This window comes from Eimeria acervulina, genomic scaffold (genome assembly GCF_000499425.1).
Source record: "Eimeria acervulina Houghton genomic scaffold, Eah_scaff47, whole genome shotgun sequence".
NCBI lineage: Eukaryota > Apicomplexa > Conoidasida > Eucoccidiorida > Eimeriidae > Eimeria > Eimeria acervulina.
The window spans coordinates 25507-50326 of record NW_013547315.1 but is presented as its reverse complement, the minus strand read 5'-3'; the positions used below and the strand labels follow the sequence as shown (position 1 = coordinate 50326).

Below are 24820 nucleotides of genomic sequence, written 5' to 3'. Positions count from 1 at the left end.
TTTCGGGTTGCAGGTAAAGGCACGCGAAGAAGACGCCGTAGCTGCCCTTGGGGCCACAGATGGCACGGCTAGAGTGTCTTTGCTGTCGGCAGTTTCTGGGACAAAGAAGGGGCCACCAGACGTTTTCTCTTTGGAGTGCAACGAGCCACGCTCAGCTTCAACTTCATTAGAGGGGGAACGTAGATATCACAACGGCGGGTCAGCTAAAAGCTTTCTGCAGGTGCAGGCACAACCGCTGGTGCGGGTGAGGGTGGGTTTGGCTAGCTTAGACTCTGCCGAAGATCGCAAGGCCTTAGGCATATGCGACGGGGATGTGCAGCATCTCAAAGAAGTAGTGCCGATCGTTCTTGTGGGAGGAAAACCCGTAAGTCGACTGAAGTTCAACGGGCCCGCCGTCCGCGCCGAGCTGCTGCAAGAACTGAAGACAGTGCAAGCTGGACTTCAACAGACACTAAAGGCCCCTGACACAAATTAGTTTATTTGTTTTATTTTACCGCGTACTCGTTTATCTCGATTCACCTAGTACGTCGGCTGCTGGCGTTGGCTATTGCCAATACTCCTCCGCTGTCTCGGAGGCGTCGCTCCCTTTGTTTTGCAATTAGTTTCTCTTTTTGCTTCTGTATCCTAACGATGGCGTCTCGGCGAGATCTGAACAGGGAGCCATGCCCAGACCGCATACTGGACGACATGGGAGGCGCCTTTGGCATGGGTGCCTTGGGTGGCTTTTTATGGCATTTTGCAAAAGGCTGGCGGAATTCGCCTAAGTACGAAAAATTCAACGGGGCGATGTTTTCGGGAACGCTCAAGTCCCCAGCTGTGGGCTCGGCTTTCGCTACTTGGGGCGGTTTATTTTGTGCCTTTGACTGTACACTGGCATATGCTAGGGGAGGGAAGGAGGATTCCTGGAACCCTGTAATTGCAGGGGCTGCCACCGGGGGGGTGCTCTCAATGCGATCTGGCTGGAGAAGTTGTGCTAGAAATGCGGCAGTTGGAGGGATTCTTCTTGGGATTATCGAGGTCGTGCAAATCGTAAGCCCATGCTGTACCCAAGTAGCGAATCTTCGACGCGGCTTCACGAACCCCTTACTCTTAGCTTTAGTGGGATGGGCTTGTCGTGTTTTGGCGACGTTGCGCTGTTGGCTTTCATTTCCTGGGTTTTCACTGTCGCGGAGGGCTGCTATTTCCTTCGATTATCTTCCTATGTGTCTCTGTGGCGCTCCATTGTTTTTTTTTGTGCCTTGTTTGGTGTGTTGGGGTTGCCTTTGCGTTTTCATAGCCATTTATTCTTTATCTTGTGCATTGCTATTTGTGTGTGGTCAGATGTTTCTTCGCGGGGCACCCACGATGACCCCTCGAAAGCAATTTCAGCAAATGAAAGAGTATGAGGAACTGCAGCAACAGGCAGCCGCTGGGAATTCCTCTTCTTTGTGGTCTCGACTTATTCCTACACCCTCCCCGACCCCTTCAAAACCGCAGTCTTCGTCAGAAATACTTCAAGATTCTGCGGCTCTGAGGTGAAGACTCTTCATCCAGTGATGGGCAAGAAAGTAGTGCTGCCTCTAGGTGTGGTAAGGAGATGGTTAGTTGACGGAAGTAGGGCCTTAATAACTTTCCGACAACAACCACGTCGATGGTTGCTTCAGGAGAGCACCTGTGGTTGTACGTCGGTTATATGCACGTGTTGGCTCCCCTGCTCTGGGAGGCGCAGGGGTGCCAACAGTGTGGAAGCTTGAGACGCTGTACTGCACTGCAGCGCGAGTTGCACAGAGACGAGAGCACCAGAGGCTTCATCGTCCGCCAACAGACCGGACGGCGCCTCAGATGCAGTTAGGCTGTATGAAGACTAGAGCAGCCAGGGCCCTGCAGCTCGCAGGAAGGAGAGCCTCGGTGCCCTGTCAGCTCAGGGTGCTTGGGCGTTGCTCTTAGCGGCCGTTCGCACATTTTTTCCCGACTGTTTTCTTCTTTGCGGCAAACGCTGAGCGCAACGGTGCACTCGGGCTATTGATTCCCGTTGAACAGCAGTCTGTCTCTTCTCTCTTCTACTGTCAATGGTAAATGCAAGTCCCAAGAGGTGCTTTTACCCTCTTGCGAGCGCAAGAACTTGTCTTCTGTCGCAAAACTCTGAGAGGGTGTTTTAGCTAAGGAACAAAGTATCGTAGTTTTAAACAGGTGTGCGAGGAGTTGAAGGGCTTCCCCCTCCTTGCCCCGTCCTGGGCTTTCCACAAGTGTGCTCAATTAACTGGCAATTGCGACATTTCGGATGCTTGTATTTTTGAAAGTACACAAATGATTTGACACGGAACGGCGCCCTTCTGCGACTTAGCATTTCATAGCACGTACTGCAGCCACACATTGAACACAGGCACTGCGCCACTGGAGCATAGGCATGCTTTTTCTCATCTTCGCGGCAGGCCCACGCGTTACTCTGCAGGTGAAGCACCCAGGTATTTGCGCCCCCGTGAGGTCAAAGTGATACTTGCAGGCTTTGCTTTATGTGGGATCTGCTGGCGAACGTAAGGTTGGCCAAGCCCTATGTAGGGCACTCTGTGGGGCGCGGCCGCATCTTTCGTTGGTCGGCGTTCCTGTCCATTGAAAGCAAACCAACTCCATCATCAACGGGGCCTTCTCTTAGGAGCCCCCACTTGAGTACGTGGATTTGCCACGAAGGCGTTTTTTTGCAGAGCGCGCGAACCGGAGGAATGTGCGAAATTTGCAGGAGGGCGCCGGAAATCGTCGGTCTGAATGAATAAGGAGCCACACACTTGAACTATACACTTGATCTGCATTTATTTGTTGGTGCAACGATTGTGCAATAGGACGCAATCGTTATACAGACGGAACTAATTTTCCTCTTGAGGTCTCAGCTTCTAGACCGTTTGCCAGACAAACCTTTGCGGGAGCCTTCGCCGCCGCTGAGCAGTGGGGACGTTGGAGCGAATTTCTGTCTTCCTGTGCAGACAAAATTTCATGGGAACGATGGAGTAACTTGTGAATTTCAGCCTCAAGGAACTGAAAGCACTTTGCCAATTATGTTGGTTTGTAAGGTAGACGTTGTACGCGCTGAAATGCAACTCCTGGCAGCTGGCTACTGGCTGCGTTGCTGCGCATCTGAGAGGTGCCATTCCCACGTTGTTGCTGATTAATGGGGGCTAAGAAACGTTTGTCGCAGGAATGGAACGAACCTGCTGCCTTTGCTGTTCGCAACCGGACACGGGCAGTTCAGGGGCGGAATCCGAGCAGCTCGATTTCCTTGCCTCGCGGCAACCTCCCGCCTCCAGCAGCGTTGGAGTTTCCCTGGTACTAGGGAGGCATCTGCCGCTGTATCTTTCTCTTGGTGTGAAAGCCTGGCAAAAGCAATGGGCTGGCACTGAAGTTTCTGTCGGGCCTCTCCCATGCAACGCTAAATTTCTTGTTGAGGTCGGTCCGCTCCCCATGGCACAGTCGTGCTTTCCTTCCTCTCTGCCTGTTACATACACAAGTTCTCCAAAGCAGAACGGCTTCATTTCCACCACCAGCATGGCATGGCTCTCTACTGCCTGTGTCGTCTCCTGAACAGAGCACAGGCATAGCAAATCCTTACCTGTCGAGAATGGGTGAGCACTGCAAGTGACTCCAAGTTGTTTCCGATGAATGCCAGTTGCAGCAGGCATGCCCTGCTCTGGCTCAGGGGAGGCAATGAGACTGTGCTGCTGTCTCCGCTTTTCTTCATTCGCATGCCTGATCCTGGCCAGCTCAATTGTCGTGGCTGCTGCAACTCCTCTGTGTGTCACGGGCACCACTTGGTGCCCCCATTGCAAGAGTCGTTGCTGATTCTCTTGCAGGCGCCCCGCCAGCGGCGCGATGGGAACCCTACGCGGTTGTGGAAGAGGGGCTTCTGGGTCCTGGCCCATCGCCCCGCACCAGCCTTGCGGCTGCGTAGCGTGATGCCGTGGCGACAACCGTCGCGTTGCTGCAAGCGCTTTAAATCGTTCATCTACAACACCCAGGTGGTTTAAATGAACCCCTTGACGGTTCCACTCCCCTCTCTCCATTTCCCATCTTCCATTCGTCGGCACGTCAGCTATCCACCGGCTGGCGGTTACACCCCCGCGGTACGACGGCTCCAAGGCTCGACGCCCACCTACTGTACGCACAACCCCTTGACCCGAACGTTTGATTTCTTGTGTTTCAGCACCTTCGAGCGAGAACGTCGCTTCATTGTCTTCCAGAGACGACCTCCAGCTGGTGGCAATTTTAGCTCTGTAGCCGGAAGGCGGCACGTAGCTATGATTATCTTCGAAAAGCTCCGGGGGGGACAAGCACCGAAGCTGAGTCTGCGGAGTGGATATTTCAGAGTTCGACTTCGGCAGGTTGCTGTTGTTCTGCCTGCGGCGATGTTCTTCCTCTTCTCTGAGGATGTGGGCATGCAGAGCAGCGGCAAATGAGGCTCTTTCGTTGGCTGCAGCTAAGACGTCAGGATGCGCATGACTTCTGCTGCCAGGTGGCGGCTGCGAAGACGAACGAATAGCCCCTCGCCTAAGGGTTTTCAGGAATCCCTGCACACGGGGGTTTCGGTAGCTCCACCTATTGTTTCTCGTTGCTGCCCGAGTGGCGTTTGCTTCTACATCGTCCAACTCAGGGACGGCACTGAATGCTCGTGGACTCTGGTCTGCTATGCTGCTCACCGCCAGGGCACTGTCACTGCGCTGAAGAGGGCTGCCGCTACTTAGCGTAATGGTGACAGCATTTGCACTTACACCGAAGCCGGTTGAGCATGTCTCTGGGCTGGCGCTGACTCCACTAAGGCTGCTGTTGCAGGTTGTCGTGCAGCAAGTGGTGACGTCCCCTGCAGCCAGGCCATTCAACTTTATCTTGCCCGGGCAAACTGTTGGAAGAGGGCACGGTGCTTCGTCTGATTCTTTGGGCCCCTGCAGAGGTGGGATAGCAGCTGACTTGTACGACTTATGCGCAGTTTGGTTGTGGCCAAGAACGGCCGTTGCTGTTTCATGACTGTGAGTTGTTCCCATCGTTGTTACGTTGATATCTCGCACTTAGCCGTTGCCGCTGCAGCTGCTGCCTGTCTAGGTTGCAGCTATTTGCGGCTCGGAGTATATGCCTTGAACTCAAATTAGACACTACAGCCGGCCCGTTGCCCGAACCAACGGTGGGCTATGAATGTCCGTCAGACTCGTCAGACTCCGCTCGCAGGACACACTCAAAACACTCAGCTCTGGAGAAACAGCAACCCACTAAGGTGGAAACGACTTGCTATTACTCAAGAGAAACTCAGGAGTAAGTAAAACTCAAGAAAAAATTGAAGGAGTTGAAGCATTTCGAAGGAAAACGCGGTTTACCATCATGCCAACGAGCGTTGTACCGCTCCAGAGGCCGCCATGTGCTGTAGTGGCACGTGGCTGCCACCCGTTCGGCAGACCGAGAAGCCACCAGTGTCTTCCCGCAGTGGTATCGGGGATACTCGCGGAAAACATTTTGCTGATTGAGTTTACCTTAGAATTTGAGCTCGATGCTTCTAAAGATCTACGCTTCACAGCGTGATGTGGGGTGGGCGGGTGAATGCCGTCACGAAGGTCACTTGGCTTCCCCATACTCACCCTGAGATGGGCAGGACCGAAGCGAGAGGGTTTCCCTACAAGTCGATAAATATATAATTTTGATTTGCAAGGGAATATATGAGTCGGTTTAAAAGGGCGTGCACAGAGGGGCGGTGCTGCTGATTTTTTGAGCAGCAACATACTTGTGGTTACGCCGCCTGCGCCTTAAAAGGCAGTGAGCACGGAGGACACGCGTAAAGAAAGGACAAGAACACTTGTCACAGTTTTGAACGTGTATTCCAGAGAAGAGATTCCCTCTTGCGGCTCTTAAATTGCCACCTATTGCAGTCCTGGAATGTAGCTTCTTAACGGTGTAGGCTTCCTCTGCTATCCTATCCGTACTACTTGAACTCATATTTGCGTATCTTGCAAGCGTAACCGATTGCAGTGTCACCCACAAGGGCCAATATTCATTGGAAAGTGTATGCTTGCTGAATGAGGCCAAGAACGAGCTGTTGTCCGGCGTCCTCCTGGAGCATCGTTGTCTGTCCTCGTTCCTCCAGCGAAAGCTCCCCTTTCTGCCTTCCCGAGACCACACCACAGCTTCTACAATCACATGCTTACGACTGGATAGACTGGCATTCGTAAATCCCAAGTTCTTAGCATTCCAAGTGGTGCAAATATGATGCCGCATTGATCTGTCCTGATTTAGGTGCATGCGCCGCAGCACTGGATTGGAGGCACCATGTGAGGAACGGACAGTGCGGAGGTATCGAAATATGCACCTTCGGAGACCTCTGGGCAAGGCCTACGGGACGGAGGCAAGACAAGATAGTGGAGTCCCGCATGCACATACATGATCGCATCCTCGCATAGGGCTTCTTTACCAACTAAGCATTCTAGCTCCAGAGAACTTTTGATTCACAGCATCTGAAACAAGAATAATACTATATGTGTATTTTATCTTCATCCCGAATATTGGTTTTTTGTTCCCTAATATCTGAGTGATTCTTCGCTAGGGTTCGATTTCACCGCGGCCAAGGACCTGTCTTTGCGAAGTCTAGCCGAGTTCCTGTTAAGCGGAATCGCAAGTAGTCTCAACTGTACCACGGCGTGAAGTAACAACACTATTGGAAAGCACTGCAAAGTGCAATAAGGACTAGAGAGAAGTAGCACTACAGATCTGGTCACACCGTCCACTGGCGTAGAACTGGCTGTGAGATGTTCCACCTTGCCACGGAGCAGGCAGTGGGATGGATTCGTTACTCCTCCTAGCTTAGAATGTAGAACTGAGTCGATCCGAGTTCGTTCTGTTCGTTCCGACTGCGGGGGGGGCTATTCTATAAGCTGTGCTGCAGACCCCTGCAAGCTGCAGTCAAGTGTCGTGTGAATCATTCACACACCGTAGTAGCATGCTCACAACGAAGAGGACAAAACATGCAAAAAGGAGGATAAATGGAGTGGAAAACTGATTCTGTGTTCCAACGGTACCAAAGGGTCAGAAAATGCCGTCCTTGCAAGAGGAACCGACGACCGTTATTGTAGGAAAGAGCGGCAGTGAGACCAAGCGACAGCGTCGGGGAGAAGCAACCCTTGAAAATCCAAAACGCAACTGTAGTCCAACTTTGTGTTTCGAAAAATGTTCTTTAGAAGGCACGTCACCGTTACCAAATAAATACCACACAGGACTGCAGAGACTGACTGCACCGCGCTGAATACATGCAGGCCTCCGTTAGCAACAGATTTGTCCAGTGGGAGACAGGAAAAGGACACACTCAGAAGACCAAGTGCATTTTGCCGCCGTCGCGTCCTGCCAAGAAGTTCATTTGCGACTCAGTTTAGGAATAATCAAGGTAGGCTTGCTTTTTTCTCGGTCACAAATCGGCATTGTGAGTTCCACGATGATCTCCAAAGCATATGCGTTTTCCGTGCAATTTTATTTTTCAGCAGTGACAGCCTCTGCTGGCATGGGGTTTTAAACTATTTGAACAATCCAACCATATTCTCCACATCTGCAGACAGCTTTGTCTTAGAATCCTGCCGTGAGAGCAACACTAGCTTGTCAGGAAGCCCGGGTAACTCCGCTGTGAACGCGACAGAAGTTGAGCTACACTCCGTAGGAAAAAAGACGATCTGGTGTGACGAACTATCCATTTCAACGGCAGCATCGCGCCACTTAGTTTCCCCTCAAATGAGAAACCCCATTTTTTCTTTTCAGTGATATATGCGTCTCTTCACTGCGTCAAGTGCTGTAATTCCGCTGTTCATATCTACATGTATCTGAATAGTAGTTGCATAAGGTATTAACATAATTGCAGAGGAAGCGGACAGCCATTGGGAAGCCGCATTCCAGGACCGTAATAGATGCCAATTGAGTTGCCGCACGAGGCAACGTCTGCCAAAAAAAATCAGCAACACTGTCCTTATACACGCGCCCTTGCCAACAAAAGCATCTATTATCTTAGTAGTGGAGGACTGGCAATCAGGCACCCCCAAAAAATGTTGCAGCTCAAAGTGTAGGTCGAAGCGTAGGAGGGCCCATACAAATGCAACTGATGCACCGTCTTTATGGTGTCAGCGCTTTCAGTTTTATGGAGTACTTACAGCAATGGCTGCGCCGCTTATGCGCGAACGTATTTATGCATGTTAGCCTCTGGTCCAGCACACGTTTAATAGTTGATGCCGTGTGCACTCACGCTTCTAAGAAGCGCTTGGGCTGCATGCATGTGACTTTGCTCACGGGAGGCAAGCTGCAGCATAGGATGCTGCAACGCCATCTCAACGCCATCTCCCACTCTACCCAACCCCTGCACCGCTTCCTGTCCCAACCAACCCAACTTGCTCTACCGCCCTCGTCTGCCCAAACCACAAGCTACTACGATGTGACCCCGTAACTAAAAGCATCGGCATATGAGACAGTCCGGTACAGCTTCGCTGATCTACTATCATTCCGCAGTGCCGAACGTATCCAGGGTCCTATCGAGGACCGCCGCCAGCTGCGATGCAGAAGAAAGGTTTGAGGCAACAGTTCCCGCAAAACAGTTGACACCCCTCCAGTCTCCACGCGTCCTGGGGACAGCGGTAGAAGATCCTGGGGCGGGTGTGGAGAAGAAACGGACTATCACAAGTTGCCGCACAGCGCGTTGCAACTCCTGCTTCGAGGTAACCCCACATGCAAGCACATCCAAGCACCCTCATGAGGGACGCACTCGCACCGTAGACAAGTGTTAAAACCTTATCTGGTTCTCAGTGACAAATCTGAATGCAAGTAGAAACTCATGTACAAACGTTCGACCGATCGTACTACGCTCCGCATTTACCTACAAGGCGGCGGGGAGGCAACTGTGAAGCAACAACACTGCAGACCGGTCAGTTAGCCGCTTCTTTGCTCACTGCTTCAAAAAGACAGACACTCTTCACCGCTCAACAAAACATCGGGGTAACTTTTCGCAGCGCCGGTGGGCTGCCGTGGGCATAGTGCAGGTTTCCTCTGCAACGGTCGGCCGCTGAGGGTCTCAGCAGGGCAGATGAGGCGACTGGAAATGCACAAGACATAGTAAGAGTTAAATTGTTTTACGTAGCCGGAAAAGAATACCCCGTAACTTTAGTTGATGGGCCGTGTGCTTTCGGTGGGGTCGTCTGCCGTGTCGGCAGGGGTGGCAGTACAGTAGACCAAGGATGGAGCATGCACGCGAGGCGTGCAGCCCTCTTAGCGCGCACTCGCTTGTATTTACGCAGCTCAGTTGCGGACTCAGCATTATGACTTGAGTTCATGAAGGCCTATAGATCCCCAACTGCCACCGCTTCGGCCCAGAAGAAAAGCCGTTGCGAACGAACACTACGCGTGTAGCGGACGCTACGATCGCTCGCCCCCTTCAAGGACAGACTGTGCAATTTCTCCAGAGGAAAACAACGGCATCGTGCGTTTCTCACGGTGGAACGATTCATTCTTTTGCGAACCAATGGCCGCAACTCTGTTCTGAGGCTGCCAAGATTTCGCTTTCCGTTGACCGGCAGTATCTGGGGCTGCGGAATACGCCGCAATGGGGAGTTCTGTCTTGACGGCACAACTGCTTCACGCGTCTTTGCATGCATAGAAGCAGCGCTGGCCTTTGATCCATGCCTTTGGTAGGTGTTTATCAAGGCTTGCCAGGACCTCGGGACAGCTCTGCATCGTCCGTAACTCGGAGCATGTGCGTTTACTTATACCCAAAGTTAGACGCTAGCTGCTTCTTGAATGTTGGTTTGGCCTTGAATCGGCAGCCTATTGTGGCCGCTGTCTGCATCGGTTAGTGGCAGTTGTTTCTCCGTCTCGGCACAAGCAGCATTCATCTGCAGTCATTCCGCGTAGCCTCGTTGGGGTTCGTGCCCGCAGATTGTAGTGTTAACTACGGATTAGGGGCCTGCATGTCGCCTTTGCGCCCCTGGCCACAGACCCGGTTGTTGTTCGCCGCCTTTGGTGAATAATAATGGGGTTCAGTCCCCCGGCCCCCTCCCCGGGGAACGAACCGCAAGTTCCTCCCGCATCGTCTTCCAGCTTGTTTATTCAGTCGCGTCCAGCTTTTGAACCGGATGCGGCTGCAGGAAATGCAGCGGCGTCCCTCGTAGGCCTTCAGAGCCTGCAGCAATCCCCGCCTCAGGAAGCCCTTAGCGCAGAGTCACAGCAAGACATGCAGGAGGAGATGCAGACGGGGCCTGAGAGGGGGAAGGAGGAACCGACCCAAATGGCGTCTCCAGCGTCTGCAACTAGCGCGTTTAATGATGCATGTGCAGCAACCGCTTCTCTGGAGAATGCTTTGGACAGCCTCGTGAGCCAGCTGGGAAACTCCTCCTTGACGTATGACAACGGCGTCCGCATGATGACAAACTTGAAGTCCCGAGACATTGCGCTGCGGCTCGAGGCAACACAAGCGTACCGCAGGTCTCTTAGCAGCCGACAGGAGGGAGCAGTTGTCAATGCTGGCGGCGCTTCCTCCATAGGCACTTTGCCCAGCGGTGCAGATTTGCGGAGCGGTCTGTTGTTGGACATTTCTATCGATGAGTTCGTGGAAATGAACCTGGTGGCGCATGTCGTTGAGTCATTGCGCATGCCGCATCCACACCTGCAGCTTGAATCAATCCTGCTCCTGCAGCGGCTGTGCCGCGGGACCTTCGCGCAGACTTTGCGCGTTGTCTCCTCGAGTTTGTTGGATGCCGTAGTGGACATCCTCAAGAAGCTCACTCTTGATTCTCCGGGTGGTGTGGAGCTGCGCGTGGCCATCTTTTCTTTCTTGACGAAAATTGCCCTGGACTTCAAGCACGAGAAGGACTTGTCGCTTGTGCGCAGGCCGTTAGTGCTTCCAGCTGTTCTCCGTTGTGCAAATCTACACCTCGGCGTCGAGGCGGTTAGATGTGTAGAAGCCCTCGTACACCCTCGTTTCTGCAGCGCAGATATGAAGGTGACAGTGCTCAAGTTCCTCGTACGCGTCATGTCGGAGTCCACAGATCCAGCAAGTCTTTCTCTGGCGTGCAACGCATGTGTAACTCTTTGCGACAGCCCCGAGGGGGTGTCCGCTGTTCTGGAGGTCATGGCCATGCCACATATAATGAAACTGTTGTGTCATTCCGACGAGAACGTCGTGTTTGATGCTCTTTCAATTGCTGCACGCATTGCTTTCATCGGCACGACGCAACAGATCGACCTCGTTATAGGCATGGGGACTGTCAGCACGATGGTTCAAGTACTCACCGATCCCGCCGTCTCCAGCCCCATGGCTAGGGCCAGGGCATGCAACACCATTGGGAACTTGGGGTGCGAGACGCCCACGCAAGTCCAGGTAGGCGGGCGTGCTTGCTTCCGAGTGTGAGGACGGGCGTTATGTGGGAGCGGTTGGAAGAGGATGACTTTTCCCGTTGACCGTATACTGTCTGGTCTGTGGAACTGGAATGTGCAGGCGATTATCGATACTCAGGCATTCCCGCTGTTGCTGGAGATCTTTCAAGTGGACCCGGACTATAACACCCGCATTGAAGCAGCGTACGCTGTGTGCGCGTGCTTGTCACGGGCTAGCCCACGGCAAGTAGGGGTTATTGTGTGCTGCACGACTCGAGCACCGTCCTTCTTGGATCGCGGCAGGGGCGCCACGAGGGTGTTTTTTGCCCAAGAGCCTGATGAGCCATGCGTTTTATCTTTGACTGGGTCGAATCCCTGCTTACACTTGATCGCCGACATGCTGGAACTGGTTTCTCAAAGTGACCCTTCAAACAGCGGCAGTCTCAAGCTCTGTAAGGCCATTCTAAGGGGGTTGGAAAACATTCTGGAGGTCGGTGTCCAAGAGGGGAAGTCTCTGGATCTACCGGAGAACCCGTACGCCCGCCTATTCCAAGCTGTTCAGGTAAGCGGATATCTGAGCTGAGCAAGCAGCGCTCGAGTGCATGCACAGTAGTGTACGCATTTTTAGTTTATCTGCAGAGTTCGGTGCAAACCGATGTGTACTGTTTGTGACACACCGCGCTTATCGAGCTTTGCGGTTCTACAGGGAGACGTCAAACTAGCGAGGATGCGGTACTTTCCCGACTACAACGTCGCTACGAAGGCGCATAGTATATTGCAATACTTCACAACGCTCTCATCGCGAGCCATTAAAGCTTGAGCTGACGCTGACTCATCTGTTTCGGTGTCCAGCAACAGCACGGCCTTGGCGCGCCACACGAGAACAGTACGAGTGTCCCGCGGGTCCAGTGCAACACAGTTTGGGTGCTTGGGTATCCGTAATGCAAATGCTCAGTGCAATTTTGCCAAGTTGCAGCTAGAATGTGCCTGTTTATGCCTCTGGACGGTCTGTGTGACCATGAGGGGCTGGCAAGGGTGTAATGGGGTGTAGCGAGTGCACATGCAAGTGAGGGCTGTCGTCATTAAATCGTCTTTGCATCGTTGACATGACAACTACGCGATTACAGCGGACATGAGTGTGTTCGGACGCACAACGCTTGCGCAGCACTACGGCAAGCAAGTCGCCGTACACAGGAGACCGTTTTTACGCCATTAGATTGATTGTGCGTAGCTGGAGCAGGTGGGATCCTGCAAACGCAAGCATGAATATGCCTTGGGACTCCACAGTTCACTATACCCCACGTCGGGTTGAACGCGCTTGTGGGGCTGAGGAAAGGAGCTGCAGGGTTTGCGCTCCTTCCGTTGGGAGATGGTTGCAAACTGTCAACGTGAAGATGGATACTGCGGAGCAAATGAGCTACGATCCGTCCAATCTTTGGGCACCCTTGTTCCGGTGGCTTCTCTTCTTCACGTAGTTGGTGCCCAGGACTTGGAGATGTTCAGAGGGGCCGACCGGCAAGCCAGGGCAATGAGGACGCTTGCCCGTGAATGCATATGAATGGATTCAGCGTTTCACCGCTGCTTCACCGCGTTCGCCTGTTCAAATTCTTTCTGGTTGTGGGCTGACTCGAACCCGAACTGGACTGATATACCAGCTGTGATGGTCTTGTAAACCCCACTGGCCTGCGCATATGGTTAATATTCTCGCCTTGCGCGTAGAGCGACTTAGGGTTCTAAAGGTTACGGATGCAGACCGGCACAGGGCATCTTGTGGCTTGTGTGGATGGGCAGTTGCATGAAAATCTCGTGAAACAAACAGTTAGGCGATGCTCTCGCTGCAGCACGGCCCACTGAGCTCGTGCTAGATGAGTCAGCGCGGCGAGCGAGGCAGTCCTTCTGCAGAGGCAAACCTTCGAGTTGGCAAGGAGGTCTCAACACATATGCATCTTGCATCGTTGCCCTTGCTCGGAATTCGTCCTTCTTGTACAATCTGTGCGTTCACGGGCACTCTCCATTAACTATTGCACTTTAAGGCGCTTTTGGGCAACTTGGAGTGCCACATTGTGTACTGGTACTTGTAATGTCACGCTTTCCCAGTTCCACATCAAGCATATGGAACACGTGTGCTTCCACACGCCTTGTATTTACGTTTACAAAAAACGACACATTTTCATCCTCAGTTGTCTGTCTCGTATGTTCGCTTTCCACCAATTTTTCCAATAGTATGTGCATGATGGGGATAAGCCCGTCTTCTTGTCGCGGCATTGCGCAGTGGCACGCGTTAGCGAGCCTTCAAAACCCCTTAACTACATTACTAGCGTATCCACCACGTTAGCAGTGCTCGAGTGGGCACTAACCTTGTAGCGTCTGACGTCCCTGAGAGTGCACTTCTAGACTGAGTGAATCTAATGTGGAGCGCATCGTCGTTGTACTCTTCTTAGTTGCGTGAGCCCATAAGGAGAAGGCCCTCTTCCATCTGGGCGTCAATAGAAGGGATAAGCTGCATCGAATATGGTGAACGTTTGCACAGCCAGCTGCCTAAGGTAACAGGATCCCCGCCCCATGAGTGAACTAGTAAGTGAGGTCAGTAGCCAAGCGGAAGATGCTTGGTTGTTGCCTTTTAGTATGCTCTAGACTGAGAAGCGCACGGGGATACGAAGGGAAGAGTATCCGATTAGGCTGATCCTGCTCTCCAACAGTTAAAGGTGGGTCAGCTCCTGGTCTCGTAGACTGGCGCTTGCGGCAGGTGGAAAAATAGAAAATCAGGGAAAGTGCATACGCAGTTCTTTAATGACTTCGTCGTCAATGGAAAGGGGAGTAGAAAGCCGAACTGTTCTTCAAAGAGAGTGCTTGCACCCATATCCGGGTGGCCGAGGAGGTTATATTGGTGTTCTGGGACAGCAATGTCAAGTGTTTCCTCTTTTATATTGTTTTTCTGCTTGAGATATGCATTCGACCGCTTGGTACCGCAGCAGCCGGTTGGCTGCGATGGTGAAACGTTTCAGGCCGTGGCCCGGTTGGTGCAACGAGAGATGAGGAAGAGGAATATTCACATTAAGTAAACAACAGTCTCGCATGAACTGTAATACGGGTAACGAAACTAGCCAAGTGGTGGTTTTGGTTTCTCAAGAAGAAGGTATGGAAGGCACTGCCGCCGCTTCCAACAGCTGCTAGCGCCTCGGACTACACAAGGCGCAGTCTTGGAGCTTACTGCATACCAGCCGCCGCTTATCCTCCATATGCATCCAGAAAAGGTGACACAAACTCACAACTTCAACGTTTTATGTGTTTGAGCCAAGGTCCCGCGGCAGATTGACTCTGCAACGGGCACTGGGTAGCCTGGTCAGCTGCTGGTTCGTCATTAGCAGGTAGGCTCACTGCCGCAGCCTACCGAGTACCTGTGTTTTCAACTCCTTCTCCTTGTTTCGAATATATCTCTACTGAATACCCATTCTTCGTCATTACTCCTACTTCATGGTCCCCTCGGTGCCTTCAGCACTGGTCCTTGAACCGTTGCACTGGTGCCGGCACTGCCGATGTTCAGCGTCGGAGACTAGCGCTCCTAGAACCTCAAAACCTCACACCTTTCCAATTCCCCAGCAGTTGAAACTCATAAACTTCCCATTTTTTGGTGGATTCAAGCCTCACTATGGACTCTGCCGGTGCTGAGCCCCTGTCTGGGCTCCGCTCACTGGTTGCCAAGGTCCTGGGCGCCACCGACTCCACCGCCAAAGAGTCAGAAGTGGCTCCCACAGCAGGAAAAAAGGAAGCTTCGGAAGAAGAACCATGTAAAGGACAAAAATGGTTGAGTCACTTTGCAGCCGTCGCTCCCGAACACATCAAGCGGTGGACAAACCCAGCCGACGGAACCGGGAATATTCCGTACGAGCAGCTCGTCGAAAACCTCCAGAAATTCAACATCCCAGCGAGACACGCCTCCGAATACACCCTCGCCCAGATATTAGGCGTCGAACCAGTTCCCCAGGAGCCCACTCATGACGAAGTCATCAGCATTCCCCCGCAAGCGCCCACACGGACTGTCACGGCTCGCCCCCACAAACTCGGCCCCCAAGCCGCTGCTTATCTCGGCAGAAAACAAGATCCCGAATTCACCCAAGTAATTCCGGTGCGTGAGGTAACTAAGGCCTTTGTGGGACCCGTGCGGGAAAGAGTCGGAGCCTTAAGTGGGGAAGCCGGCAAGATGCTGAAGAGACCGGCGGAAACTTCAGAAGTGCCCCCCGATTACGTCGAAGTTGTTGGCAGTAAACAGGTTCGTGCTATCGGCTGCGCTGTGAACGTTATAAGTCGCCAGAGCAGCAGCTCTTCAGCCGTTGAACGCGCAGCTGGCCGCCTAAGATCTGAATTCACTTCTGGGAGGCCATCTCCAATATATCTGGAGCCTGTCATAAACCCTAACGCAGGCAGATGTGGGACTTCTAGGGGAGATTCCACTGAGGTTGGATGCGCAGCAACTGCAAAGTTCATCGCAAACATCCCCAAACGACCACCTGGCAAGGTAGATGTCAACTCGATTCATACAAAAGAAGATAAAGATGTGTACGATGCTCTGCACAAGCCAGTTGTATACACCATGGGTACCTATGTGTGGTCAAAGGAAGAGGCTGAAAAAGGCACCGCCCATCCAACCGACCTTCCTCCAGTAGACGCTTGCTTCAGCAGACTTTGTCAGGAAATGTTTTATCCAAAAGGGAAAAATTCAGGCGAAAGTGTGCCGGCTGTGAAGACGAAGCCAACGAAAGAGGGCAGGCCAGCTGAACAAGCCACCATTTTTCTCCCGGAAATATTGGAAATGTGCAAGAAATCGAGGAAGGAGCTTGCATCTGTTCCTCAGAGCCTTGTTGAGACTCGCGACGATGCATCGGTAGGCGGCAAAGGGCTCTTCGCCACTACTCAGGTCAAAAAGGGTGAGGTTGTATTTGTCGAAATGCCTTTGCTAACTTGTGATATTGAGTCTGAGTCGATGTGGACGACATTTATGAACCTCACTAGCGAACAAAAGGCCGCATTGGACTCTCTTCAGGGGTTCCATTCGGACCTTTCGGAAGATGAGTCTCTATGGTGCATTCTCGTGGCAAGGGCCAATAAACGCATTGACCTAGCGAAGCCTTTCAAGTCGTTCCTTGCGAAGATGAAGCGAAATGCTCATGGGTTGCCTTCCAGTGGCAGCTGGGGCCTCTATCCAAAAGCCGCCATGGTGAATCACTCGTGCGAGCCCAATGTCACCTACCGAAACCTGGATGGGCTCTTGGTTTATTTTGCCACCCGTGATATTTCACTTGGAGAGGTAATCTCGATGACATACATCGACCAGCTCTACGCCTCAGCTTCCTTCCGCAGCAAAAGGCTCCTGCAGACTAAATGCTTCACATGTAAATGCACCCGCTGTGGCTCTATGAACGAGAAGGAAAGGCGGATTCTTTGCCCTTCCTGCCGCCCTGTCAAGCTTAAGATTGTCGACCCCCAGTCAGAAGCCCTTGCTGCTTCCCCATCAAATAGCTTGCGTAGAGGGGGCAGCGAGAAACCTGAGGGTGCTAATGGTGAACTGGAGGGTGCGAAAGGCGCTCCTTCAGGGCTGGCCAACATAGACGTCGAAAACACTTCTGCTCAGGCTTTCGCCGATGATGGCAGCAAGATCACCCTGCAATCAAGCGATGACGAGGCGGAGCGCTTTGCAGCATGCAGGGACTCAACACCGGAGGACGAGGAGGCCGACATATCGGATGGTGGGCAGCTGCTGTCGGAATCTAGGGACGAAGAGCAAAGCGACTTCGGTGAAGGCTCCTTGGATAGCGATGAACGCACCAGAGGATCCAATGAACTCTCCGACAGCGCTTCTAATAGCGACCGCTCACCTGGGGAACTTTCCGACTACGAATCAAAGACGAGTCAAAAATTGATTGGTGAGGGCAAGATGAAGAGTGCCTCTGGATCACTGAAGCTGTCTATTTACGCTATGAATTCAATGGGAAGCAGAAGCACTGACATGGGCCTGGGAGATTCACAAAGTGAAGAGCAGACGTCTCGCTCCATCAGCAACGCCTGCTCCGGCTCTTCTGATGTCATGGATGGATCCCTACAGCTGGACGTACCTCCTCCAATGTACTGCCAGAGGAACAGCAGTGGCATTTGGGTATGCGGAAGCTGCAAAAGCCGCTTCACAGACGACGACATGCCGATTGGCATGGAAGACTACTTCGAGAGGCTCTACTTAGAGTTGCAGAGTAAATTCAACTTTCCCACAACGCCACAGTGGACAGTTGATGTGGGCTCTTTAATCAAGAGCATTGAGGCTGTCTTGGGGACGCACCATTGGCTGTACGCGGCTTGCAATCTGCTGCTTGCTCAACTATATCTTGGACAGTGGGTAGGAGGCACTGTCAAGGACTCCATTTTTGACAGATCGCTCAAGCATGCAGAAGTCTTTATTAAATTCGTGGAATCAACCACAAGGGAGGCGCTTCACGTTGATTGTGCCCCTTTATTGGCCTCTCTGATGAGGGTCCTTCTGTTCAACGGTCGGTGGTCCACATTCGAGGAATGGGTTAATAAGGGGAGACTTGAAATAGTAAAGGATTGCCTGGGCTCATGGGATGAGGCCTCCGTAGCTTTTTCTCAGGCTCATGTGTACTTGCAGCGGTGCCACGAAAAAGGTGATCTACCCCAACTTTCTATTTTGCACCGATATGCTCACACTGCTCAGTATACCATTACCCAAGCTGCAGAACAACTTGAGAAAAAAGAATCAGAACGAAAGACGGCACTGGAAGAGGCAACTCGGGAACAAGAGAAGAGACGCCAGGCAGAGGAAGAACGCCTCAAAGCGTTGAAGGAGAGGAACAAGACACTAAAGGAGCGTGTTGAGTATATGAAGGCACAAGCCGCTGCTCGGGCCAAAAAGATAGAAGATGTGACTAGCTCTCATAAGGATGGAGTTCTTGCCAAGTTCATGCTAGCCGGTGTAGATAGATGCATTATAAACGATGCGTCAGTGGCTGTCCAGCGGGCCCACCAATACGCAAAGGAGATGCAAGAAGCGGCCGTACAGGGTCGTCAGCTTTATCCAGGGAGCATGGCTGCTGAAATGGCATATATGCCTCCACAAGGAGTGATGCCGTCTTCCTATTTGCCGCTTATTATGCTGGATGATCCCCTCAGAGCTATTCCGGAGAAGAGCAGGCAGGCGCGTCAAAGGCGAGCAGCGGCCGCACGCGAGAAAGCAATAATGAATGAACGCTACGCGAAGCAGGACTTAGACTTTGAAGAAGATGAATCCGTGTGTGAAGAGGTGACAGAGAATGTTGAGAGCGGTAACGACGTCAATGAGCGGACTATGATATACCGAATTCCGGGACTGTCAGGCACTGCTCCCGGAGAGTTCGTAAACGTTTCTCAATTGCTGCATGATGAAAAGGGAAATCATGCGCCACTTCCCCTCTTCAAGTCATTCTTTTACATTGACTCGGCTGAGCGCAGGCGCTCGTTGAAGCCTGAAGACCAGAGCAGCTTGATTGTTCTGGGGCAGTCTGGCTCCCCTCCAACGCTGTCAGACGAAAAGCTTGAAGACATTGAGGCGGCGAAGTACAACTACCTCCATGAAGAGCGACGAAAATTCGAGAATGATGTTAGGTCTGGTGTTCTTCTGGCAGCAGCTGAAGCGGGTGCGCTTAAAGATGACAGCAAGCTGGTGGATGTGGTGGACGCAACAAACAAAGTCATTCAAAAAATGGTACTTCAAGAAGCAAAGGCTGAACGGGCTCTTGAAGAGGCTCGGTATGCACTGAAGGGCATGGAACCCCCCAAGCGGCCTTCTATCGGAACAGTCACTGTGGTTAAACCAACACAAGATGCCATTTTGGATGCCAAGCCGCAGGCGCACACCACAGTAGGCGTGAGCCAAGAAACAATTCCTGAGGAACCGAAGCCCGCACCCGTAAACACAACAACAATGCCTGCTGTATGGGAATACGTTCCTTCTCATGACCCGGAGAAAGGTCCTACTGTGTTCCTATATCCTCCAAAGGGCCCACAGGCTCCAAGTGCCCCGGAAGTTCATTGCATCGCCAACTCACGCAACGAGGAGTCCAAGCAATATATGAACAGACGCATCCTTAAACCACTAGACTTTTCGCGCATACCCCCACCACCAAAAGTTGAAGATCTCGTAGGGTCCCTGGGTAATACTCATCTACAGTATAAGATGGCTCGCATCAACATGATTAAACAACGTTACGTCTCGGCCTCTCCTACCAGGAAAGCCAGTGAAGAATGATCACTGCCTGCTTGCTCCTCTTCGGACCATTCGATGGTTGTTAGCGGCTATTAATAAGCTGTCCATTGTCTGCGCGTACAGCTCGCGAGCGTCTCACTTCTTGAGGCTTGCATCTTGGGACGCGTCACGCTGTGATTGATGATATCAGCGCTTTCGCTAATGCAATCTCAGCTGACAAAGGGTTCGAAGTTGCTTTTGCGTCTTGAATGCTGTCGTGATATTGGGCGTATTCAGGCTCATCGCTCTTTTTAACGGAATTTAGCTTATTTTCTCTTTTACGAATGGCCTTCAGCAGCGGAGCTGCAATGCTGGGCTAGTATTTCCCTCTTCGGATGCACTTGTTACGTTTCCTTACTCCATTAGCTAGACGAAGGCTACACATTAAGCTCTTTGGAAAGAACTCGAAATATGTACTCGCCGCACAGCCTTTCAGTTTTTGAGGCGGGTGCTAACTTTTTTGTAGAAGCAAGAACGCATAGTACGCCTTAATGAAACAATTGTTGCTATGGCGTCATGAAGTGGTTTCGCAGGTGTAGTACCCTACAGCCACATGTTAAGTTTATTTGTAGTAGCGGTAATTGCCACCCTAAGGAAACGCATCAGTGGGTACATTCAGTGGCAGACGAACGCACAAGGTGCAACTCTTAGCTAGCGTGACTAAGCCCTTTGGACTTCGGGCACGAGGTGAATCATCAGTTAAATGCTAGCATTTGGTTGATCTTGGAGGGGCTGTGCTTTGCTGGCCAGATAGGTGTTGACTTCCTCAAGAAGGCGCCGATTTAGCTTCATCTCCGTCTGGCTAACCTGCACCACAAGTGGAGAAGTATAGCAGATAAGGAAGTGAATGCTTGACACATCTATGGATATCACTTTACCAAAGGTAAGGTGCGCAAGAGCTGTTACGGTGGTTCTGCGCCTTGGTCCGGGGTTAGACAGGCACTAGAGCATTTGCATTTGCAGTGGTAATCATGCGCGCGACTGGTCTCCTGCACACCAAAATATCCTTGTTGTGCTTTCGCTCCTCCATCTGCTGGATCAGGAGATCCTGCTGACGCTTGCAAAGTTCTCTTCTGTTGCGAAGCTCCACCTCCTGCTTCCGTTTGTACTCCTGAAAGTAAGCCCGACGCAGTGTCAAGCGCATGTAATTGAAGTTCGCACAGCTAGTCCCACAATGAGTGCGCAAGAAACTTCGGTAAGCGTTTTGCTGCGCTGTGGTTGCGCAAACACCGCGCACTTCTGCATCGAGCTCCTGTTGTTTCTGTATTTCGTAGCGCTCCTGCTTTTCCATCCTCTTCTGCCGCTGTTTTTCTTCTTGTTGAAACTTCAAAAACTCATGAACCTTCAGTTGTTCCTGGGTCAACCACAATTGCACGCGCAGTAGCACAAGAACAAAGTGAGCATTGCGTTTCCTGCATTAGTGGCCAAATGCATATTGCCAAGAGGCCCACAACAACAGCTTTGGTGTAACTAATTTGGTTGTGTGCATGGTCACCGCCTTCTTGCGGGCCGCAGCTTCCTTTTCCATGGCTTCCTTTCGAGCTTGGTCTGCAGCATCCCGCTTCAGTGCATACTGCGTGGCCAACTCTTTCTGGAAAGTCGCGGCAACACAGATGCTTCGCAAGCAGCCCGGCACTAGCAAAGTTACTCCCTTCACAGAAGCAGCGCTCTTATATTTTTGTCTCCGCATGTGTTTTTTAGAGCACATGCGGTGTTGTAGCTTATGGCGAGGCACCCGAGGGTGACTACAACAACTGCATGTCGTTCATTCACGTGAAAAGCCCTGCTATAAAGAGTTTGCCTTGCCTTGTCAACCGTTGCAAGCATGGCAATTTTGTCCGCACGGCTTTGATGCAAACTGAGTAGCATCTGGCGCTCTTGCTTGGAACGCTCGGCTGCCTCCTTCTCTAACTGAACGTTCAGCTTCAGAAGACGCATATCTTCCTCTTGTTCCTTCTTCGCGCGTGCTTCAGCTAGTCGGCGTTCCGCAGCTGTCACCTGGAGGCAACTTCACCAAATCCATTAAGCGAAACTCACACTTGGTGGTAGCTCCTCGCCGGTACTTCCCCTGCAACGCTGTGCTCAATATGACTGTTCCGCCTCCAGATTGTGGATAATGGAGTGCTATTAGAACCGTGCAAGGAGGTGTGTGCGCAACCCAAGTCTTCTCCACTGCTGAAGAGCGCAAAAAACGAACCTCCAAGATTTCCTGCATGGCACGAGCCTTTTGCTGCTTTGCTCTCAAGGCCATCCGTCTCTCGATTTCAATGTCCTTTGACACCTGTTCAAGGATTTCACGGCTTTCCCGCAACTGCTCGGCTTTGGATTCCTGCACATAATTCGCATCGGACTTTCTCCTTGGTGCACCTGTATTGCCCTCCGTGGTACGGGGGAAATGTTATTTATTCATGCTTGGCATTGTTGGTCTACCTCAAACAAAGGACAATATTAACGAGCAGCCACGTACTTCCTCAAGTTTATGCCTTTCCAGCATCTGCGCATCAAGGACTTCTTTTTGAAGCTGCATCTTTTCATATGCAGCCTTTTGCTTTGCGCGTTCTTGTTCCCTGGATTCAGAAACGCAGTATGCTGCTGTCCCACTAACTCAAAACTTTGCTCAACGAAGTAGGGTTGGCAGCAAGCTATATTTAAGAAAAGGACGAACTTCCACTGCTCCAGGTCTTGCTGCAGCCTCTTTGCGCATTCGAGGTCGTCTAGCTTTGCAGCTTCTTTTTGGCGCCTTCAGAAACACAACCGGCGGAGGAAGTGAAACGTGACACAGCTTGAGTGTGCGTGAGCGACTTATTGTACCGCAACAAGCCATTCATTTCAACTTTTGCTCTATCTGCACCATAGAATATTCGTTAAGAAAAGGTACAAATTACGACTACTGTCACTAGTGGCTAATTCACTCACCGCTGCTCCTCAAGTTGAGCCTCAAGTTCGCTCCTCAGCCAGTTTTTTCTCCTTATGCGCTCTTCTGCGCACGCCTGTTCTACTAACTTCGCTTTAAAAGAGTTATATTCGTCAACCTTTGCCCACTGCACAGAGAGTTCAGCGCATGCCATGGAAAGCTGCGAGCCGTCAGCCGCTGGCGGGCGGAATCGTCAAAGCACTCATGCTGCAGCGCAGTGTATTGCACTTTCTGGCAGTGCTGCTGCCATTCGACGTCCCTACTTTCTCATAAGAGGGGGTTTTAAGTGTAGCAAATCTTTGCTTTGGCTGAAAGGCTGGACCCTCACATTCAAGTTTTTGAATTCTTCAGTAAGCTCTTGTGTAGTCTTTCGGTGTTGCAACGGAGCAGCGTCGTCACTGGTTGCCATCGTTTGCATCCCTTGAAGAGACTGTGTCGTGGGCTCTGCTGTATCTGCTACAACCTGGTCGGTGCGGACGATCAGCAACATCACAATACTATGGTAGAGTGGGATATTTGAGCGGCACGCTAGTTGAGCTGAACTAAAGCAGAGTCACTACGCACCGTTGACTGGGTGGAACTAACTATAAATGGAACTTATATGGCGCGGCATGACTGGAAACAGACGTTTCTAAACGCAGAAGGGGAATAAAGGCAGTGCCCCGTATTCAACAGCCACTGCACTTCCTTTACCCCCTTCCCTCTCCTGTACTAAGACCACTTTGCTCATGTACTTCGCCTACATTTGGAGCATCAAGCGGCTTAGGCGGTGACGCCGAAGAGATAGAATCTTCCGTCTGCTTTACTGGTGCTTCACGGCTATTACACAGGTCTGGCGATCCGTCAGCTCTCTGCAGGGGTAAGCGCAATGCCTATTCCAAATTAACATTATCTAGGCGGGGGATCCACCCTCTGGATTCACTCCAGGAAGAAGGCTATGACCATTAGGTACCGTGGTTCACAAAATAATGTATGCAAGATCGCTGTGGTAGGTGCTGTTTGCGTGGCAGAGAGGCATGCAAATGCAGCTATTGGGGATTTTCCACTGGCTTCTCCTTCCAGCAAAGTGGCATATCTCCTTCCTTTTGCACGGTGTCCGACCGTATGACATCCTTTAACGAATTACCAACTGTCGATCGTTACCAGTACTAGGGGTTGTTCTTTGCATCGGTTCCTGCTGCACTCTGTAGCAGAGAAACGTAGCTAACCTTTGTCGTCATGGTTTGTAATTTGACTGAGTGATGGTTTTTTTCTTCCTCTCTCTTCCGTTGCAACAACTTCTGTTGGCGCGAAGCGTCCATATAGGGGCTAGGCTTGAGATAGCTTGCGCGAACCCTAACAAAATCGCCGCAAGTTCTGGGCAGGTACTGCTGCTTTGGCAGCGAATCGTGTAATAATTCAATACTCAGACTCGCGCACGCAACGAAGCGAAAACATATGGGAAACTTACGTGGTCGTCCACGGATCCTTGCGTGCGCTTTGCCTCGGTGGGTACATCATTGTGGCGGACTCCACTGCAGGCGCACTGCTCTGTTTTCAGGGCTGGGCTGTGGATGAAAAGAGTAGAAGGCTCTCGTACACCCCGTTTTACTTCCCCTTTTCACCTGTCCAGTCAAAGGGGAAAATCTTGTCGAATAGAACGGATGATTTAGCGAGGCTCCCAATGTATGGTCAGCATTCCTAGATATTTACTCTGCGGAACTCGAGGACTCTCAATTCGTTTAGACAGCACTCAGCTTCTGCGCTCGTCTGGAAATTTGCTTGGTACCTGGAAACAAGCTGGTTGAGCTATTTAGGAATCGCGTGGCACCAAAGAAGACTGGTGACCCGCAGGTGCTCGCGATCGATGCAGGACTTGCGCGGCTACAGAGTCAACGATCCCTCCGCCGGAGCTCGGATATCTACTAAAGACTAAGCATTTTGGAGGAACGGATGCCCAGTATTTATGCCTTTTGATTTAGTTCCATGCTGCATGGGCAGCTGGCACGCCGATTGGCTGCGGGGCCCACCCATACTTGGGGTTGCCTGGGCCCTGTACACTCGATTTGCTGTTCGCCTGAAGACATATGAAGGCTGAGCCTCCTTATTCCGATTTATTGACACAAATAATATATATTTAGTTGGGCTTGTGAAGACCTGCCCACTTTGTGAAGCCCACGCACTGGTTCGCCGCGCCCGCACCCCTCGTGTCTCGTCCGACAACGTACGTGTGTGACCCAGATCGTCCCTCATGTTGTAGCTGTGTACACAACGCAACTGAAACCCTCCTCGCATTT

At 51.7% G+C, this 24820-nt stretch overlaps 5 protein-coding genes across 5 annotated transcripts; 3 read left to right on the top strand and 2 right to left on the bottom strand.

The window, feature by feature from the left end:
• Positions 1 to 630: 630 nt before the first annotated feature.
• EAH_00009450 (mitochondrial import inner membrane translocase subunit tim17, putative) lies at positions 631 to 1518 on the top strand (the record flags this gene model as incomplete). Its single annotated transcript, XM_013391919.1, has 2 exons — positions 631 to 1029; positions 1321 to 1518. The coding sequence occupies 2 exons, from the start codon at positions 631 to 633 to the stop codon at positions 1516 to 1518; spliced, it is 597 nt and encodes a 198-aa protein (XP_013247373.1).
• Positions 1519 to 3149: 1631 nt separating this feature from the next.
• On the bottom strand, positions 3150 to 5006 carry EAH_00009440 (hypothetical protein, conserved; the record flags this gene model as incomplete). Its single annotated transcript, XM_013391918.1, has 1 exon — positions 3150 to 5006. One exon carries the CDS (start codon positions 5004 to 5006, stop codon positions 3150 to 3152), a length of 1857 nt encoding a protein of 618 aa, XP_013247372.1.
• Positions 5007 to 10000: 4994 nt separating this feature from the next.
• On the top strand, positions 10001 to 12163 carry EAH_00009430 (hypothetical protein, conserved; the record flags this gene model as incomplete). The annotated part of the gene is made up of 3 exons (XM_013391917.1): positions 10001 to 11347; positions 11465 to 11905; positions 12050 to 12163. The coding sequence occupies 3 exons, from the start codon at positions 10001 to 10003 to the stop codon at positions 12161 to 12163; spliced, it is 1902 nt and encodes a 633-aa protein (XP_013247371.1).
• Positions 12164 to 14992: 2829 nt separating this feature from the next.
• Positions 14993 to 19633, top strand: EAH_00009420 (hypothetical protein, conserved; the record flags this gene model as incomplete). Its single annotated transcript, XM_013391916.1, has 1 exon — positions 14993 to 19633. The coding sequence occupies one exon, from the start codon at positions 14993 to 14995 to the stop codon at positions 19631 to 19633; it is 4641 nt and encodes a 1546-aa protein (XP_013247370.1).
• A 696-nt stretch (positions 19634 to 20329) lies between these two features.
• On the bottom strand, positions 20330 to 23034 carry EAH_00009410 (hypothetical protein, conserved; the record flags this gene model as incomplete). Its single annotated transcript, XM_013391915.1, has 8 exons — positions 20330 to 20437; positions 20574 to 20984; positions 21126 to 21221; positions 21377 to 21628; positions 21828 to 21959; positions 22098 to 22197; positions 22547 to 22671; positions 22873 to 23034. The coding sequence occupies 8 exons, from the start codon at positions 23032 to 23034 to the stop codon at positions 20330 to 20332; spliced, it is 1386 nt and encodes a 461-aa protein (XP_013247369.1).
• Positions 23035 to 24820: the final 1786 nt, after the last annotated feature.